Below are 17,510 nucleotides of genomic sequence, written 5' to 3' on the forward strand. Positions count from 1 at the left end.
GTCAAGTCTTGGGGTTCTCTTCTAAACACAAACAGACCCCTCGGCACGATCGGCGTAGATTGTTCTAGCGAAGACGGAGTTGGGCGAAGGCGTGCTACATCCTCAAACAGCAGGTACACTGACGCAAACATTCTCTCAAACCGTTTCCTCCCTATGCGGACTCATTATTTCTTGCATATCTATCGTTGATTCAACGTTGAAAGCCACATCAAGTAGTTGATAATCGCGCTAGAGGGAGGGCGAGTCTGCTTCTCTGGCTTCTTGATAGTCAATCTGGAACGGCAAGCGACCGAGATTCATGTCTACTCGCGAGACTTCAACAACGCATTGTTGTAATCTGATGCAGAAGCTAGTGTGATGATACTGACAACCATGACCAGACAGAAGCCCTTCCAGCAACCCGTCAGGTAATGTTTGATGCAGAGATGGTATCACACACGGCAAGAATTGGGTACGTGGGTTTGTCTCAAAAAGTTGGTATCGAATCACTTTTCTCCGTGGCTTTCTACCTCCTCCCGCCCTCAGCTAAGAGAATCTACCTTTCTCTAACAACACATGACATGAATCAAACTCGCCGTGGGTCTCATTATCCGACCATGTCCCAAAATGCTTAGCCCTCAACTCCTCTCAATATCACCGCCCTTCTCTAGTAGCTGCGTCCGAACATGACCCATTTCTGAGCCTTAGCCTCGCACTCGGGGTTGAGGCACTTGGTCTCGCCAGCGACGATGCCCTCGGGCTGCTCGAAGGGGATGCACAGAGACTTCATGCCCATGCTGGGCTGCTTCTTGCCATCAGGGAGGATGGCGTTCTCAGGGGGCTCGCTGGTGGTCAGCTCCTTGATGCGGTCCTCGCACTTGCCACCCAGGCAGTGGGGAATGAGAACAACGTTCTTGGTGTCGAGCGAGGGGATGACCTTCTCCCACTCCTTAAGAACAAGGCGGTGCTCGCGGAACGACTTCTCGGCCTTGGTGTACATGTCGGACTGGATAGTCTCGAGCAGCTCGGGAACCTTGGTGGTGAGCTCGGCCAGGGCGATGGAACCCTTCTCGGCGGTGTCACGGCGAGCGTAGGCAACGACCTCCTTGGCGGCGTCCTTGGGACCGAACTCGAGTCTCAGGGGCACACCACGCAGCTCCCACTCGTTGAACTTCCAGGCGGGAGTGTAGCCATCCCTCAAGTCGGACTCGGCACGGATACCGGCCTTGCGGAGCTCGTTGCGGAGGTCGTCGACCTTGCCCTCGAGGTTCTTCCTCTCCTCGGGGGTGGTCTTGGCGGTGATGCCGACGGCAATGAGAACAACCTGGGTCTTGGCGATGCGAGGGGGGAGGACCAGACCCTTGTCGTCACCGTGGATCATGACCATGACACCAATGACACGGGTGGACAGACCCCAAGAGTTTTGCCAGACGTGAATCTTCTCGCCCTTCTTATCGGGGTCCTCGACCGTGATGTCGAACATCTTGGAGAAGTTCTGACCGAGGCAGTGGGAAGTGGCACCCTGGATACCACGACCGTTGGAAGGGATGTAACCCTCGACAGTGGTCGTGTAGTAACCACCGGCGAACTTCTCGTTCTCGGTCTTGGTACCACGGACGACGGGAACAGCGAGCAGCTGCTCGTAGACACCGGCGTAGAGCTCGAGGATCTCGAGAACCTCCTTGCCAGCCAGCTCCTCAGTGAGGTGAGCGGTGTGGCCCTCCTGCCACAGGAACTCTCTTGTACGGAGGAAAGGGGTGGTCTGCTTGGCCTCCCAACGGACAACGGAGTTCCACTGGTTCAGGCGGAAGGGGAGGTCGCGATGGCTGCGAATCCACTTGGAGTAGTAGGGGTACATGACGGCCTCGGAGGTGGGACGGACCGCAACGGGGACCTCGAGGTCCTTGTCACCACTGGAAGAATTATCAGTATGGGTTCAGCGCGTCTGTCGTCAGGGGAGGCCGAAACTTACGCCTTGGTGACCCAGGCCAATTCAGGAGCAAAACCTTCAACGTGGTCCTTCTCCTTCTCGAGAGACTTGGAGGACAGGAACATGGGGAAGCTGGTCTCGTCGACACCCATGGTCTCAATTCTCTCGGAGAACCACTTGCGGATAACGCCCCAGATGTACATGGAGGCGGGGCGCAGGATGAAGAAGCCGGAAATCTCGTTGTAGTACTCGACCATCTCGGCCTTGAGGACAACCTCCTGGTACCAGGCGGAGAAGTCCTCGCCCTTCTTGACGGTCATTCCCATGATGTCTTCGCTCTTCTTGCCGCCGACAACGGGGAGGGAAGCTTGCTTGGCAGCCTTCGCAGCCTTTTCGGCGGCCATCCTGGCCTGCTTCTCGGCCTTCTTCAAGGCGCTCTTGGATTGTTCGGGGGCAGCAGCGTCGGCCATGTTTGCGGTATTGACTGCGAGTCGCAGGATCGTCTCGGGAAGGGTCTCGACTTATAGAATTGGCGGCGTGGTGACCAGATCGGCCTGAGTCACTTGGGATTTTGGGCTGAGAAGGCGGTGCGATACAACGGAAAATCTGCCCCGCACTAAAATGTGAGTCGTGTGTCGAGCTGTTGGGTGGGAGCGAGTGAGGGGTCAATTGGGCTCCAGCCACAGGGGACAGAGGTCCAGGCCGTTTATCAAAGGTGGGTCAGCTGGGCTGCTTATCTGCGTCACCAGACGCACTGTGGTCGAATGGTAGAGAACTTGCCGGATGACTGCAAAGGTCGTGTGAAATTCGGTCCTGGATGAACATGAAAAAATTGGAAAAAATTGTACGATGGCTAATTATAGTTATATCTCCTCCTATGCCAGGCTTTAATGTTATGTGCAGTTCATATGTAGCTGCTGGGGCTGAGCCTATCTCGAGCCGGTGTCGTGGCCGTCACAGTAGGAATCCCATCTTCCACACAGCCCATATCAGATTAACGGCGGCATCAGCCACATCCCGGTTCGTGGAACAACCCCGGCTCCGATAAAAAAGTTGTGTCGAGGAGACAAGGCAGGCACAGTACAGAAGAAGCTTCTATTGCTGTCCAGGCACACACCGACGAGCTCCTAAACCACCCCCATCCACCACCTCCATCCCGCGATTATTTTCAACCCGCTGGCAGTGAGGCGCAAAAATGGCTTCCATGTTCGAGCAGTCAGGGAGCGGCACCCTTTTCCTCGGCGGCCAGAAGATTTCGGGCGCCGACATTAGAGACCAGAACGGTATGCTGCCACGAGCGAATCGCAGCTTCAGCTTGCTGACAAACATGCAGTTCTCGCGACCCAAGCTATCGCAAATGTTGTCAAGAGCTCTTTCGGCCCCAGTGGCCTTGACAAGATGATGGTGGACGACATCGGTGTAGGTTCGGTGACCCCCTCCCCCCTGGACCCCGCTTACCCCAGGTACAGGACGTCACGGTCACGAACGACGGCGCTACCATCCTCAGCTTGTTGGACGTCGAGCACCCGGCAGGCAAGATCTTGGTCGACCTGGCACAACAACAAGACAAGGAGGTTGGCGACGGTACTACATCCGTTGTCCTGATCGCCGCCGAGCTGCTGCGCAGAGGAAACGAGCTCATGAAGAACCGCATACATCCCACTACCATCATCACGGGTTACCGACTTGCCCTTCGTGAGGCCGTCAAGTACATGAACGAGAACATCAGTGTCAAGGTCGAGAACCTGGGACGCGACTCCCTCATCAACATTGCCAAGACGTCCATGTCTAGCAAGATTATTGGCGGCGACTCCGACTTCTTTGCCAACATGGTGGTTGACGCCATGCTGGCCGTTAAGTCGACAAACGGACGCAACGAGACGAAATACCCTGTCAAGGCTGTGAACATTCTCAAGGCGCACGGAAAGGGCTCCTTGGAGTCCCTGCTGATCAAGGGTTACGCTCTCAACTGCACAGTCGCCTCGCAGGCCATGCCGACGAGAATACAAGACGCCAAGATTGCAGTGTTGGACATGAACCTGCAAAAGGAGCGCATGAAGCTGGGTGTGCAGATTACGGTGGATGACCCCCAACAGTTGGAGCAGATCCGCCAGAGAGAGTCGGGCATGATTCTGGAGAGGGTAGAGATGATCCTTAAGGCTGGCGCCAACGTCATCCTTACCACCAAGGGTATCGACGACATGGTTTTGAAGACATTTGTTGAGCGAGGTGCCATGGGTGTGCGCAGATGCAAGAAGGAGGATCTGCGAAGAATCGCAAAGGCGACCGGTGCCACTCTGCTTAGCACATTGTCCGATCTCAACGGCGACGAGAAGTTCGACCCGGCATACCTCGGACACGCCGAGGAGGTTGTGCAGGAGCGTATTTCCGACGACGAGTGCATTCTCGTCAAGGGAACCAAGTCTCACTCCTCTGCATCCATCATCCTCCGTGGACCCAACGACTTCACCCTCGACGAGATGGAGCGATCGATCCACGACTCTCTCAACGCTGTCAAGAGAACCCTCGAGAGCGGTAGCATCGTCCCTGGTGGCGGTTCCGTCGAGACGGCCCTGCACATCTACCTTGAGGAGTTTGCCGGTACCGTCGGCTCCCGCGAGCAGCTGGCTATCGGCGAGTTCGCCCAGTCCCTGCTCGTCATTCCCAAGACCCTGGCCGTCAACGCTGCCAAGGACGCATCAGAGCTCGTTGCCCAGCTCCGTTCCCGGCACGCGTTGTCGCAACGCATCCAGGAGGGCGAGGCTAACGAGGACGAGAAGACGATCGCGCGCAAGAAGGCCTACAAGAACTACGGCCTGGACCTGACGCGCGGCAAGGTGATTGACGAGATCAAGGCCGGTGTTTTGGAGCCCACCATCAGCAAGATCCGGCAGCTGAAGAGTGCCGTGGAGGCCTGCATCAGCATCATGCGTATCGACACCCTGATTACGCTGGATCCCGAGCAGAGAGGCGATGACGACGGACACGGTCACTGAGAGAGGCGTTTGTGAAAATAAAACAAAATGGGCCACGGTGGGAGTGTTCAAGGTTAGACGGTTCATAGATCACTTGCTAATGATACCTCGTCATGCCGACTTGGACTACATTCTGATGATTTACCAAGAGGGGCCCCTCAACCCAGATGTGAACATGCTAAAATGCAATTCTCTGAGCCGGATGCTCAGCACCACCCAAACTTCTCATTGAGCACCCATTCAATCTCCCCTTCGCCATACCACATTAAGCTCGCGATGCTGTCCGTCTCCCGTTCCACAAACTCGTGCGGGATGCCCGCCTTCTCGATCAGGCCCCTGATCCGGGGCTCGGGATTCCACAACTCAACGTTGTTCACTTTCCACTCTGCCGCCTCTGCCCTGGCCAGTCTCAACAGCGCCTCGATGGCTTCTTGCACATACTCGTCGCTGCTCGTCTCATCCTCGACCACCAGTCTCAAAATATGCATCGTGTTTCCCTCGGGTTTCTTCAGCCCGCCGTAGTAGCCCCTCGTCCAAACGGCCCAGACCCGTGACCCGAGCTTCCCAATTACACCGCCCCGCACCGTCGGTGTCTTGCCAAAGATGTGCTTTGTCATGTAGTCCTCGCGCATGAGGTGCCATAGCATGGCGTCGAGGTCCGGCAGCAGCGCCACGCGCGTCTTGTTTCCCTTTTTGGCCAGCCGCGAGCGGAGGAGCCGCTCGTCGACGGCGCACAGCTCCGCCAGCTCGTGGTATCCCAGCGGCACCGCCTTGAGTGACTCCTCCTCCCCAGATGCCGCCTGCGGCGGGAACGAGAGGTGTGTGCTCTCGTACGGATGCCATCCATGCTTCGCGTAAAACTTCTTGCCAATGTCTGAGAAGAGCATCGAGCAGGCGACCTCCCCGTCCTTGATGTCTCCCCACGTCTCGCCCTTGGCCATCTCCTTGCCCTGCCACCTCGCCAGCCGGGGGCCCATCATATTCATCATGATGGAGGCGTACCCGTTGCCCCGGTGCGCCGGCACGGTGAAAACGGAGCCGATGGCGTGCGTGATAGCGTCAACAACGGTGCCGTCGGGCTTCGCCACCAACAAGTTCTTGCGGATGCTTTCGCACGAAGACAGTATGGGGCGATTGTCGGGCGGCTGCGACGGGTCCGTGAGGATCCACTGGGTGATGCCGCCATTGCGGCTCACGGGGACGGTGGTCATGTACTCCTCGCGGCGGAGGTACTCTTCCAGCTCGAGGGCGGTGCCCCAGCTGTCGTACGTCGAGGTGTATGTACCGACCCGCTCGGTCGGGGTGGGCTGGGTGAGGACAAGCTCCGTTTCGTGAGTCGAGCCCATGATGGAAGACCTGCTTTGCTTTGTTCTAAGCTGTTTGATTTCGGTGGGGTTCTTTTTGTCTTGTTCTTCGTCTTCTCCTTTTATCAATTACATCACACCAAGCTCGGAGAATAAGGGGAAGGGTGTTGGAAGGAAGGAAAGTAAGAAACAAGGCCAGCAGCTCCCCGAAGCTGGGGCTGGGTAGGACAAAGCGCGGCCCTTATCAATTGTTCCAGACGACCTCAGCAGGTGTTAACGGGCGCCCCACCAGACGATCACAGCATTGGCGGGGAAGACCCAGTCAACCCCAGGAATTCCCAGGATCGAGCGCCCTGGAGGGGCCCGCCGGCGGTACGAACGGCGTACGAATACACGAACGGTTAGGAACAAGCTGCGAGGCACAAACACAAAAGAACCCCCCCCCCCTCGACCCCCCTTCCATCGCACCAAAAATGCAGAGGTCAGCAGGCCCACAAGCGGGCATCGTGAGCAAGCCAAGCGGATGCTTGTCTTACGTCACGGGGATGAGGGTTAGTGCGATGAGAGGAAACGGACGAAAGCTTGCAGAGCAGCCTCGAGAGCGTTGGACCGGGGCCCTGGGACTCTTGGGTCTTTTTTTAGGTAATTGTTTGCTCTTGAGACTCCCGCCTGCCGGTGCGGCATCAGCGGAGGAGGGATGGAGGGGGGAGAGGAGGGGCAATGGGCAAGTCTCGCCGGCGGGGCGGAGCCGGTGTAAGCCGATGATAGGCGGGGCCGGAATTGCGAGGCCCCCGGTTGGACGCGGTCGTGGGAAGGAGCGCCCGCCGCCACCGCCCATGGATAACCTTAGATACCGCTAACGTCGCGAGCGGGCGGGACGAGGGGCTCCCTTGTTCCATGCTGGTCGGCTGACTCTGCCGATGTTCTGGTAGATGTTGTAGTCTGTGTCATCTAATGGAGTGTCTTAGCCGTGTTTGGTATTGGCTGCGTGGTGGTTATGCGCCGCCCGCCGTCTTGGCATCAGATATACATCTGCCTCGCCGACCAGCAAACTCATTTTTGAGTCTGTTCCAATTGTTGCGTGCGCCATTGCATTGCTCAAAGCTCCTTACTCGCGGCCGGACCATTTACAATTTTTAGTAGTCATATCAAACACGCTTACGCCTTCTGGCCACATTTCTTCTTATCTCCAATATGCACAACGAGTCGCTCGCAAAACTAATTAAACAAAAATACCCCTCCACCTTCCGTTCCCGTCGCACCCCTCTCCCGCAGCAACCGAACGACATCGTAATGCCCCCTTGCAGCCGCAGACTGCAACGCAGTCTGCCCACCCCATCCAGCTCCAGCCTCGATCTCCGCCCCAACATCCAACAAGATCTCGCACACCCGCAGGTGGCCCCCCTCCGCGGCAGCATGTAGCGCCCTGCCGCCCTTGAACCGGCTGCCCTCTGCGTCCACATCCGCACCGGCCTCCACCAGCATCCTCACCAGCCCCTCGTGGCCGTGGTAGCTCGCCGCTTGGAGCGCCGTGAAGCCCTTGTGGCGGCAGGCCGGCGCGTTGACGTCCGCCCCGCGCTCAACCAGCAGCTTCGCGATACTGCTGAACCCGCCCCGGGCTGCAGCCTGCAGCGCCGTCCTCCCGGCCGTCGTCGCCGGCATCGCATTCACGTCAGCCCCCTTCTCCAGCAGGAGCCCGACGATGTCCGCCAGCCCCGCGTCACACGCGGACTGCAGCGCCGTGAGCCCGCAGTACCTCGTCGCCGGCGCGTTCACGTCCGCGCCTTTGTCCAGCAGCATCGTCACGATGCCCCGGTCGGCCTGCCCGGACGCGATCTGCAGCGCATTCCGCGCGTCATTGTTCCCCGGGGCAGCGTCGACGTCCGCCCCGGCCGCCAGGAGCGCCGACACGACCCCGGCGTGGCGCGCCAAGCAGGCGGCCTGGAGTGCAGTGCGGCCGTAGTACCCTTGCGGCGGGGCATTGACGTCCGCCCCGGAGGCGATGGCGGCCTGCACCGCGGGTAGGTCGCCGTCGCGGGAGGCGCGCTGGAGCGGCGTCCAGCAGTCGTCTTCGTCGAAAGACTCGTGCCCGGAGCCGTCTTCCTCGACAAAATCCTGCATGGTTCACGCGTTGGGCTCTCGACTCGGATGGCCAAATTTGTGAGATGTAGCGGAGCAGATACGACTTGAAACGACCGAATCCTGCGCTTTTACATGGGGGGAGGTGACGGAAAAGCGGCACAGGGGCGGTCATTCGCAGGCTCCCTTTGCCATCGCCCGCGTTATCGCATGCGCGAGCCGAGGTGGCGCCCTCTTCTCGTCCTTCCCAATCGAGCCGTCACTGAATCATCAGCAATCGACCGTAGTAACTTTGGGGGGGAAACATCAACGGCTAGTCTTGTGGTTTGCATCGCATTATTGACTAACTATTCGCCAGTCTCGGCCTTTCTCTTGTCCGCGCTCTTCTTCTCGGGTTCGCCCTTCTTTGGCTCATTCTTTGACCCTGCCTCGTTCTCGTAATCGCCGCCCTGCTTCTCGTATTCCTTCGCCAGCTTGGTTGCCTGTAGGATCCGTCAATAATTGTCATCGGCGTAGGCGTGTGCGATGCGGTTCTGATTGCATAACGGAACTGCTGAATCGACATACCTTCCATGCCGACCACTGTCCCTCTCCGCCGCCAGACTTATTGGGTTCTTGTTTGATTTCTGCACAGCCATCATCAGTGTCCGCAACGCGACCCGCGGGAGCTGGGGGAGCCCTACCCTCTTTGAGTTCCTCCCTCAGCTCAGGGTCGGTAGGCTTTCCCTTGGAAGAAGGCATTCTGTACCGGAATTGTGTCACAAAGGTTTGCGCGAGGCCCGTGATTTAATAGTGGCAATGGCAAATGCAACGGTAGAGATTTGAACACGGTTATGGTGAAGCTCGGGAAGATACTCTGAAGCAATGCGACCTACTCCTTGTCAAAATACCAAGGGCCCTTATAGCGATATTCTTATTTTCATAAAACAAGCTGAATTCAGATGATGATATTGATGGCCATCTATGACGCCTACAACATCAGCCACAGGCCTGTTCGGCTGGGACCGCTAGTGGGCCGGTTGGCCCACAGCCAAGCCCGTCCCCGTCCCGGCCGTTGACTGTCCACGTTCCCGGGTTCGTGGTCCCTTGCTCGCGCCATCAAGGTCTGATTAAAGCACGGCGCTGTGTTCATTGAAATGATTTTTGCTTTTACCCATCTTTCCTACTGAGACTAATTGAGTACGGAAGCAAAGTTCCTTTGGCATCCAACCCCTTTTATTTTTTACTTTTCTGCGTTGGGGTCATCAATCGACCACCACCGACCAACGTGTGGCCGCATCAGTGAATAGACACCGGCTCAAAATCGGCATCATCCTCAACGGCCTCGCCGTCCATGACGCCGTGGACGTACGCAGCGCCCACGATCCGCCTCAGCCCGTCCCTCTCGGCGCTCTTGCGGAGCACGAACGGCGCGTTGCACCCCTTGACGACCCAGATCTCGTCGCCGGCCTCGGCGCCGTCGGGCACCATGGCGACGTACTTTTCGCCCTTGGCCAGCACCAGGTCCAGCGCCGCGCGCATGGGGAAGACGCGGTTCACGAGGACCTGGGCGGCCGCCTCGAGCGCCTCGTTGGCCTCCTCGGCCGACCGGCCCGACAGCATGATCTCCTTGCGCAGGAGGTCCCTCTCGGGCCGCGTGGCGTCGAGGTCGTCCTCCTCGACGGCCGTGCAGAAGCGGTAGGCCAGCTTCAGGGTCGAGATGGGCACCTCCTCCTCGTCGGCCTCGGTGCGGAAGAAGGTCATGGCCCTCAGGATCGCCTCGAGCGTGGACTCGCCCGTCGGGTAGGTGGTCTTGTCGAGGTTCGGGATGCTGGCGATGAGCTGCGAGAGCGTGACCATGTCCCGCTTGATCCAGAGCGACGGGTGGTCGGCGTGCAGGTGCGCCGCGCGGGGCACCGCCGTCATCTGGGAGACGGTGTCGACCTTGACGCCCTTCAGGAGCAGGACGTCGTCCGCGGCGTCCGGGTCGAAGCCAAAGTCGAAGTCGGTCTCGCCCGCGGCCGCCGACTCGGCGGCGTCGGCGACCGTCATGCGGCGCCACGGCCGGCGGAAGTCGGGGAGCCACGAGGGGAAGTCCTTGCCGTTGAGGTTCTCGGCGATGCCCGCGTGGTCGAGCAGCTCCTCGCTGAAGGGCTCGTGGAGGAGGGTGCGGCCGAAGCGGAGCGCCGTCTGCTCGAAAGTCTCCGAGTAGTCGGGGCGGAATTCCTCCCTGTCGCCGTCGAGGGCGAGACCGAGGAGGGCGAAGTAGAGGTCTCGCGGGTCGGTGGCCTCGACTTCGCGGAAGGACATGAGCAGGTTGAGGAGATCCGTCGAACGCTTTGATTCGTCATCGTCTTCGTCTTCGTCGTCTTCGTCGTCTTCGCCGTCTTCTGACTCCCACTCACCCTCATCATCTTCGGCCCCTCCGCAGCATCCACCTCCGTGCGCGTGCCCGTGCTCATGATCATGCTCGCCCTCGTCCTCGGCCTCCTCATGATCGTGGTCGCCGCAGCATCCATCTCCATGCTCGTGGTCGTCATCACCATGTCCGTGCTCTCTCGTGTTGCCTCTCATAGCGCCAAGCTGGTAGAACCGCAACCGCTGGGCCACGTTCGCCATCAAATCGGCCGCGCTCACAATCTCCTCGCCGCTCGCATCGGTCAGCGGCCAGGGGGGGCTCTCGGGCTCCTCCAGCGCAACCGAGGCCGGCCACAGCTGCGACCAGTTGACCGTCGTCTCGCCGCAAATCATCATGACGTCCCGCGCCAGGATGAACTCCTGCACGATCCAGACCCTCCGAAACCACGGCCGGTTCCAGAACCGCGACACGGCGAGCCACTTGGCATCCCCCTGCGGCGGCAGCTCCGCCTCGGCACCCGCCGGCGCATCGGGCACCGGCGCATCGAGCAAGTCCTCCACAAAGGCGCGCGCGCCCGCGTTCAGGGGCTTCGGGATGTTGACGCGCCAGTACTTCTCGATGAGCTCTAGCGCCTCCCTGCTGCCGTCGGCCTCTTCGCCCAGGTACGCCAGCACCCGGCGCGAGCTGAGGTAGATGTCGTGCATGAGCATGATCTGCGTCTCCTTCTCCTTGTTGTCGGCCTGGTTAATGCACAGAGCGTCAGCCCAGACGAGCCGCGGGCGGTCCTCGAGGCGCACGCGCTTGAGGCAGAGGAACAGGCTCTCGGTGATTGAGATCTCCGCGCCGGTGGACGGCGAGGTGATGCGATGGGGCTTGTCGTTGGAGCCCCAGACGTACGAGATGGCCTCGTACGAGTCGGCCGACTCGGGGAGGTCTTCCGCATGCTTGCCCGCCTCTTCAACGTAGGGGTCGATGGGGCAGACGACGAGCTCGCCCTGGACAGGGTCGTCGAATTTTCCCGGCAAGAGGGAGAGCAGTCTGAAGTCCCGCTCGCCAATGGCGGAATAAGTGTATCCGGCCATGGTGAAAAGAAAAACCTCCGGGGCTGATTTTCGGTAAAGTTTCTCTTTGGGTACGGTGAGTGTGAGCGAGAGGTTTGCTGGGCTTGAGGTTGCGCCAGTGAGTGATTGGTGAGAAAAATTCAGACGTCGGCGGTGTTTTGGAGGTGTGGAGTGAGATAGATTGGAGCTGTGATCCAGGAAAACGCCTGCATGAAGATTTCCACAAATGAGTGAATGAATTTTTTCATTGGCAGCACCCACTAGTCAAGCAAGCCACGACCGAGGATTGAAAGCTTCATCTGCGCAGCCGTGTAATAAAATTCCCTTCCCATCTCCAATTGCAGTAACGGCAAATTTCAGGACACTGTTTGGAGTCAGCACCAAACCGCTCTTTGAAATCTGAAGGAAAGGGCTCATGAAAAGTCATATTTTAGATGCTAAAAATCATGAAAAGACAGAAGACACGGAGGCATTTCATCATTCAAGTTGTAATCTAGACATTGCTCAATCGCGGTCGAGCATTTTCGTCCAATCCTTCCTGGTCTCGGTGCGTCACTCATGGAACTCAACCCAACTCCTAACAAAGCAAAAAAAGTCGTCATCCGATGACCACTTTCAGAGGCCCAGAGCCGCATTGAAGGCGTCGGCAGCCGCCTGGCCCTCCAAACCCTGCGCATCCGCCTGTCCCTGCTCACAAGCCGCGACCGTGGCCTCGTCGGACTGGCACCTCGACTCTAGCTGCCCGCAGATGAAGCTGCTAATGATGTTGATGTTGAGCGCCGAGCCATGCTCGAAGTCGCCCGCCGGCCCAAACGACGCCTCCTTGCGCCCATCCAGGCCCTCGGCAAACTGGATGCTGGGGTCCTGGCACGCTCCAAAGTCAAGCGCGCCGGCCTGACGCCCCCTGAGGAGCTTAGTGGCGATCCGCATACGCCGTCCGCCGGCATTCAGGCCAGACGCCCTCCTGAGCTTCTTCAGCGACGCCGCCGCGAGGCATTCGTCCTCCTGCGTGCCGCAGTCGGCGACGCTGATGTCCTCGGCGCCCGAGTTCGCGGCGTCGGCGCACGCGTTGTGCTGCACCGCGCATGAGCGCTGGAGAGCTGCTCCCGCGTTCAGGAAGGTTGCGCCGTTGACCTCGAAGGGCTTGTCTGAGGATGCGGAGGAGGTGACGGGCGGGGCGGGACCGCCGAGGTCGCCGGCGAAAGTCTGAATGTCGGTGGTCCCCGTGGCGGCGTCGTTTGCCGTGTCGTCATTGGTGGCATCCTCAGCATCAGCATTGTCATCTTCGTCGACAGCGTTTCCGTTGTCGTTGGCATTTCCAGAGTTATCAGTAGCATCGGCAGTGCTGTTTGCAGCGTTCCCACTGGCATTGCCGGAGCCTCGTCGCAGTTTGTCTGCAGTCATGAGGTTGGCAGACCTGCCAGCGCCATTTCGGGTCTTGAGTCTGAATCTGCTAGCGATCGCTGTGGAGTTGATTGCGGTGCTATTGCCAGCAGGGCATGCTAGAAGGTCGTCAACACTAATCACTCTCTCACGAGGTTCATGAAGAAATATGAAGGAGCTTACCTTCGGCGTTTTCGTCAGCACCAGCATTGCCAGCACCACCCGCGATGTCGGCTACAGCAGCTTCAATCTCCTCGGGAGTGGCGTCCTCAACGAGCAGGCCTTGGGAGAAGATGCACCCCTCGGCATCCTCCTGAACGTTGCAGGAGTTACCGGCTCCAGTGGCATCATTGGGCTGTGATAGTTAGCTACCCAACCCCAGTAAGCATGCATATAGTATGAACAACTCACATCTCCAGGGGCAAAAGTGCCCGACTCAAGCGCAAGCAGGGGGTCGGCCCCGATCGACGCAAGCTGCTGTGCCAAGGCAAGCGTAATGGCCTTGTTCTCTTCGGCCGCGTTCTCCGAAGCCGGGTCCTGGTGCTGGCTGATGGCCGCAATCTCGGGGTTCTCCGCCTCCTCGTCGCACAATACGCTCTTCAACCCCACAGAACCCGTGTTACGCTCGATGGCCCGGAAGATGAGGGCGTTGGCTTGGCCCTCGATGTCGCCGGCGGCCTTGGCCGCGCTAAATGCCGAGTCGGCCGTGGCCTGGTGCAGGCAATCGAGGTTGGTGACGTCGCCCGCGCCCTCGGCGGCAGCTGCATTGCCGAGGAGTCCGAAGACGGCGTCGACAATGTTCAACGGATTGTCCTGCTGCAGCAGCTTGTTGACGGCCACAAGATACTTTTCGTGCGAGTGTTCCTGGGGAACCTCGGCGGCAGCTAGGCTGATAAGAGCCACAAGAGCGGTGGTGGTTTGGTACTTCATTATGAAAGTTCGTTGTAAACCGCCGTGGAGAAAGAATAAACTTGTCAGGAGGCGATGAAAACACGCCCAAGAAAAATGATGTCTCAAAAGAAGGGCCGGCCCAAAGGATTCTGTGAAAGAGACAAGTCCCAGTAAAGAATGAAAAGGTAGAAATACAAAAAGTTCACGGAACTGAACGAAAGAGAAAATGTGTGAATCGGATTCTGAATGGAAAGCAACTCTTCCTACCGGTTGGCAAAAGCATCCAGCAACTTATATACGGCATGATGAGCCAAGACATTGGAACAAGACCTATTCTCGGAATCGCCCATATCTTGGGTTCGTCTCATACTCGCGACGTCCACCGTGCCCCTGAACAGCTCGCTTGGGAAAGCCAACCCGCAGATCAACGGCACGCTGGTGTTGGCTCCACGTGATGATATGACTTGGCGGGTTGGGAACGGACTCCTGAGTGGGTATGGACTGTCGGTTAGGAGGCTCTCCGATGCGGTCGCCACATATATGGGAGCATGGGATATTCCACGTGTGTGAGCCAAGGATTCTTCGCACTCTAGTTACTGGAGCTGCGGCTCCCGTCCGATGGTTAAGGCGCCTGCTAGCTACCACTTTCGGGAGTTGGTCCGGTCAGAGTGATAACGGGAGACCGTACACACTGGCCGCTGAGAATAGCCCAAAAGAAGGTCGCTGGGCCAGGTTGAAAACAGAAGCCATGGGACCCGTGCCAAATCGTCTCGATGAAAGCGCTGCAAGCCGGTATGTAGTTCGGCTTCCTTCCTGTCAAATCGCATACATGCCACCCATTACTTGATGGGATGAACGGTGTTTCTCAGTGGATGTCTCTCGGTAATTGCAGCCGACATGGCTGATATCAAACTCAAAAGCAGCCTCATCGATGGATCGTCAATCAAGATGTGGTCTCTTCGACCCCTGTCCTTGGCGGGGATGAGCTGAAGTTGAGCAGAGTTTGAGGAGAGCGCAAATCAGACGGCACCTGTCGCGGGACCGCGTCTCAGGCAGCTCCGAACCGGCTTTTACAGCAACTCTATTGGTGTGCATGCTTGCGTTTGGACATGTGGAGTTGCAGGGGTCCTGCGGGTAGCAGACCCCAGTCAACGGCTCGACGTCTTTTATTCGCCGTCTCACCTTGCCTGTCGCCGTCACTAAGGAGCATCCAGAACTTTTCATGGTTGATTATATCTAGTGACCGTGTGATGGATGATAGAATACGTAGTATTGTATGCCCAGAGCGTTTCATGACACCAATTCGCCAAGACGTGCCGATGCCTGATGCAGGAACACTCCCAAACCGACCGCTTAGGTTGACGTGTGATTAGAAACAACTAGTGGTACCAGAATTGCCATCCCAAAAGTTGGCAATTACGGATACTTGGTCCAGTTTGGCATATGTGTTGACGTTGAACAGCTTCCGCTCACTACCATGCCCCGGCGGCTAGATAAGACCCACGCATCTACTCTATTTTCACCGTCGTGCTTCCAAGCAAGTGACCCTCTTTATCACCCGGGATCCGACAACTCCTGCGACGCCCGGACCTGCTCTAAATGCCCCCTTCTCCCTCCGCCTCCTGTCCGTCTTGCTAGCAATGATCCGACCTGGGAGAGGTAATCCAGACAACGGGCCAACGGACCGTGTATCCAGAAACGGGGCACCTCTCAGTCATGGTTCCAACACCCGGGTTCCGTCGTCCCACTCACAATGCATACAGGGCGGGAGATCCTAAACCCCTGCCTCCTATATCTGCTGTGCAAAAATCACCGCGTCATCTGCCGGACAATGCGGCGACGATCTCATGGACAGTAAACAGCTCTTCCGCTCATGCGTTACCGTTGTTCTTTCAGTCAGCCGGGCCGGATCAGTTGTTCCGTGCAGGCATCGTTATCACGTAAACACGGCGCAGTCTGATCGACCTTATCACATCTGCCGCTACCATATTACCACAAGGCTTCGAGCTTTAAAACCAGGCCGTGGCCCCAGAGATGGGGGAGGGTCACAGCGTCATTCGGTAGGTGCTATCCATCAAAGTTTGGAACCGAGGCCGGCAACTCGGTTTGAGATCCGTCATCCGTTTGATGCCGCTCTTGCAGAAATCCAGTACTGAGCCAGTGGCAAACGCTTCGATGTCTCCGTTTCATCAGCCAATCACTTGCAACACGAATCACAAACCTGGCCAAGGGGTGGCTATTATGAAGTTGCGAGGCTACTCATTGTTCCTGGACGCTCTGTGACTTTTTGTACAATGGCATCATTGCCCGGGACACGTCTAAGAAGAAAGAAAAAGAACCTCTCTCTTTGGACCCAAACCCGCACCATCTCATCTCCAATGCAAGTAAAAAATTGTTCTAGTTTGTTGTTGCCATCAAACGCCACGCCCCGCGGATGGGGCCTGGCCTCCTCTCGTTCCGTCCTCTACTCTTACAGTGGTGCCGTTTAACCAATGATCAGCTTGCCATCCTCGGGGAATTCGTACTCGGGGATCTCGAGGTTGAGAGGGGCAGGTCCTTTCCTGATGCGGCCGGAAATATCGTAGTGGGATCCGTGGCAAGGGCAGAACCATCCGCCGAAGTCGCCGGCCTCGCCGATAGGGACACAACCCAAGTGCGTGCAGACACCTGGGGAAACATAAACGTTAGCTAATGTGGTCCGGAGCATGAATTCGGAGGTAGAGAGCCAAGAAGCACTGGCCACTCGTTCCTTGTGCCATTGCTCCGGGCGGCCGGAGCAAACACTAGAGAGCATTGCAGGTTATTGATTCTAGATAGAAAACTTACCCAACATGATAAGCCACTCGGGAGTCTTGACACGCTCCTCGTCGGCCTGGGGGTCACGGAGGGAGGAAACGGTGACCTTGTTGGCCTCGTCGATCTCGGCCTGGGTGCGGTGGCGAATGAAGACGGGCTTGCCTCTCCACTTGATGATAACCTGTGATTCTCAAAATTCAGTATGCTCGTTGCTTGATCCTTTTGCACGAGTCCGTATCAGGCCACTTACGTTCTTGCCCTCGGGGATGGTTGTGAGGTCGACCTCAACCTTGGCCATGGCCAAAACGTCGGCGGAGGCGGACATGTTGACGAGGAACTCTGCAATTGACACCATCCGTCAGCCACGATCACATTGTTCATCCTCCAAATGCCCTTATGTCGCATCTCCGTTCGGTTCCCGGGGTTACGGAATGCTCCCTACCCTGGACAGTAGACTTCGCGCCGGCGGCGGTGATGGCGCCCATCGTGCCAACCATGAAGTATCCGAAAAGCTGGTTGGTGCCGGCGGAGCCCTTGCTCATGTACTTGCTGAAGTCGGGGATGTTGTTGCCCTTCTGCGCGCCCTTGAAGGGGCTCGAGTAGCTCGAGGCCGTGGAGTCGTTCCGGGCGGCCGAGGTGCTGAGGGCGCGCGCAGCCGTCGCGGACGGGCTGCTTCGTGCCAGTTGCCGCAGGCAGGTGCGGGATGCGTGTGCGAGGGGCGCCATCTCGTAGGTTTCGCAGGGAGGGGAGAGGGTTGCGGCAAGGGTGGTTGCG

General features: G+C 58.1%; 8 protein-coding genes across 8 annotated transcripts; 1 reads left to right on the plus strand and 7 right to left on the minus strand.

The window, feature by feature from the left end:
- Positions 1–646: 646 nt before the first annotated feature.
- EsH8_IX_000191 (proline--tRNA ligase) lies at positions 647–2,379 on the minus strand (the record flags this gene model as incomplete). Its single annotated transcript, XM_083266527.1, has 2 exons — positions 647–1,892; positions 1,952–2,379. 2 exons carry the CDS (start codon positions 2,377–2,379, stop codon positions 647–649), a joined length of 1,674 nt encoding a protein of 557 aa, XP_083130092.1.
- Positions 2,380–3,104: 725 nt separating this feature from the next.
- Positions 3,105–4,905, plus strand: EsH8_IX_000192 (chaperonin-containing T-complex alpha subunit TCP1; the record flags this gene model as incomplete). Its single annotated transcript, XM_083266528.1, has 3 exons — positions 3,105–3,192; positions 3,243–3,328; positions 3,379–4,905. The coding sequence occupies 3 exons, from the start codon at positions 3,105–3,107 to the stop codon at positions 4,903–4,905; spliced, it is 1,701 nt and encodes a 566-aa protein (XP_083130093.1).
- Positions 4,906–5,090: 185 nt separating this feature from the next.
- Positions 5,091–6,230, minus strand: EsH8_IX_000193 (uncharacterized protein; the record flags this gene model as incomplete). Its single annotated transcript, XM_083266529.1, has 1 exon — positions 5,091–6,230. One exon carries the CDS (start codon positions 6,228–6,230, stop codon positions 5,091–5,093), a length of 1,140 nt encoding a protein of 379 aa, XP_083130094.1.
- Positions 6,231–7,034: 804 nt separating this feature from the next.
- Positions 7,035–8,309, minus strand: EsH8_IX_000194 (ankyrin repeat domain-containing protein; the record flags this gene model as incomplete). The annotated part of the gene is made up of 2 exons (XM_083266530.1): positions 7,035–7,139; positions 7,578–8,309. The coding sequence occupies 2 exons, from the start codon at positions 8,307–8,309 to the stop codon at positions 7,035–7,037; spliced, it is 837 nt and encodes a 278-aa protein (XP_083130095.1).
- Positions 8,310–8,438: 129 nt separating this feature from the next.
- EsH8_IX_000195 (uncharacterized protein) lies at positions 8,439–9,008 on the minus strand (the record flags this gene model as incomplete). Its single annotated transcript, XM_083266531.1, has 3 exons — positions 8,439–8,529; positions 8,616–8,749; positions 8,835–9,008. 3 exons carry the CDS (start codon positions 9,006–9,008, stop codon positions 8,439–8,441), a joined length of 399 nt encoding a protein of 132 aa, XP_083130096.1.
- Positions 9,009–9,545: 537 nt separating this feature from the next.
- On the minus strand, positions 9,546–11,687 carry EsH8_IX_000196 (uncharacterized protein; the record flags this gene model as incomplete). Its single annotated transcript, XM_083266532.1, has 1 exon — positions 9,546–11,687. One exon carries the CDS (start codon positions 11,685–11,687, stop codon positions 9,546–9,548), a length of 2,142 nt encoding a protein of 713 aa, XP_083130097.1.
- A 594-nt stretch (positions 11,688–12,281) lies between these two features.
- EsH8_IX_000197 (uncharacterized protein) lies at positions 12,282–13,979 on the minus strand (the record flags this gene model as incomplete). The annotated part of the gene is made up of 3 exons (XM_083266533.1): positions 12,282–13,168; positions 13,233–13,404; positions 13,461–13,979. 3 exons carry the CDS (start codon positions 13,977–13,979, stop codon positions 12,282–12,284), a joined length of 1,578 nt encoding a protein of 525 aa, XP_083130098.1.
- Positions 13,980–16,425: 2,446 nt separating this feature from the next.
- EsH8_IX_000198 (ubiquinol--cytochrome-c reductase catalytic subunit RIP1) lies at positions 16,426–17,461 on the minus strand (the record flags this gene model as incomplete). The annotated part of the gene is made up of 4 exons (XM_083266534.1): positions 16,426–16,607; positions 16,767–16,917; positions 16,987–17,075; positions 17,179–17,461. The coding sequence occupies 4 exons, from the start codon at positions 17,459–17,461 to the stop codon at positions 16,426–16,428; spliced, it is 705 nt and encodes a 234-aa protein (XP_083130099.1).
- Positions 17,462–17,510: the final 49 nt, after the last annotated feature.

The sequence above is a fragment of the Colletotrichum jinshuiense genome, chromosome 9 (genome assembly GCF_051148585.1).
Source record: "Colletotrichum jinshuiense chromosome 9, complete sequence".
NCBI classification, from domain to species: Eukaryota; Fungi; Ascomycota; class Sordariomycetes; order Glomerellales; family Glomerellaceae; genus Colletotrichum; species Colletotrichum jinshuiense.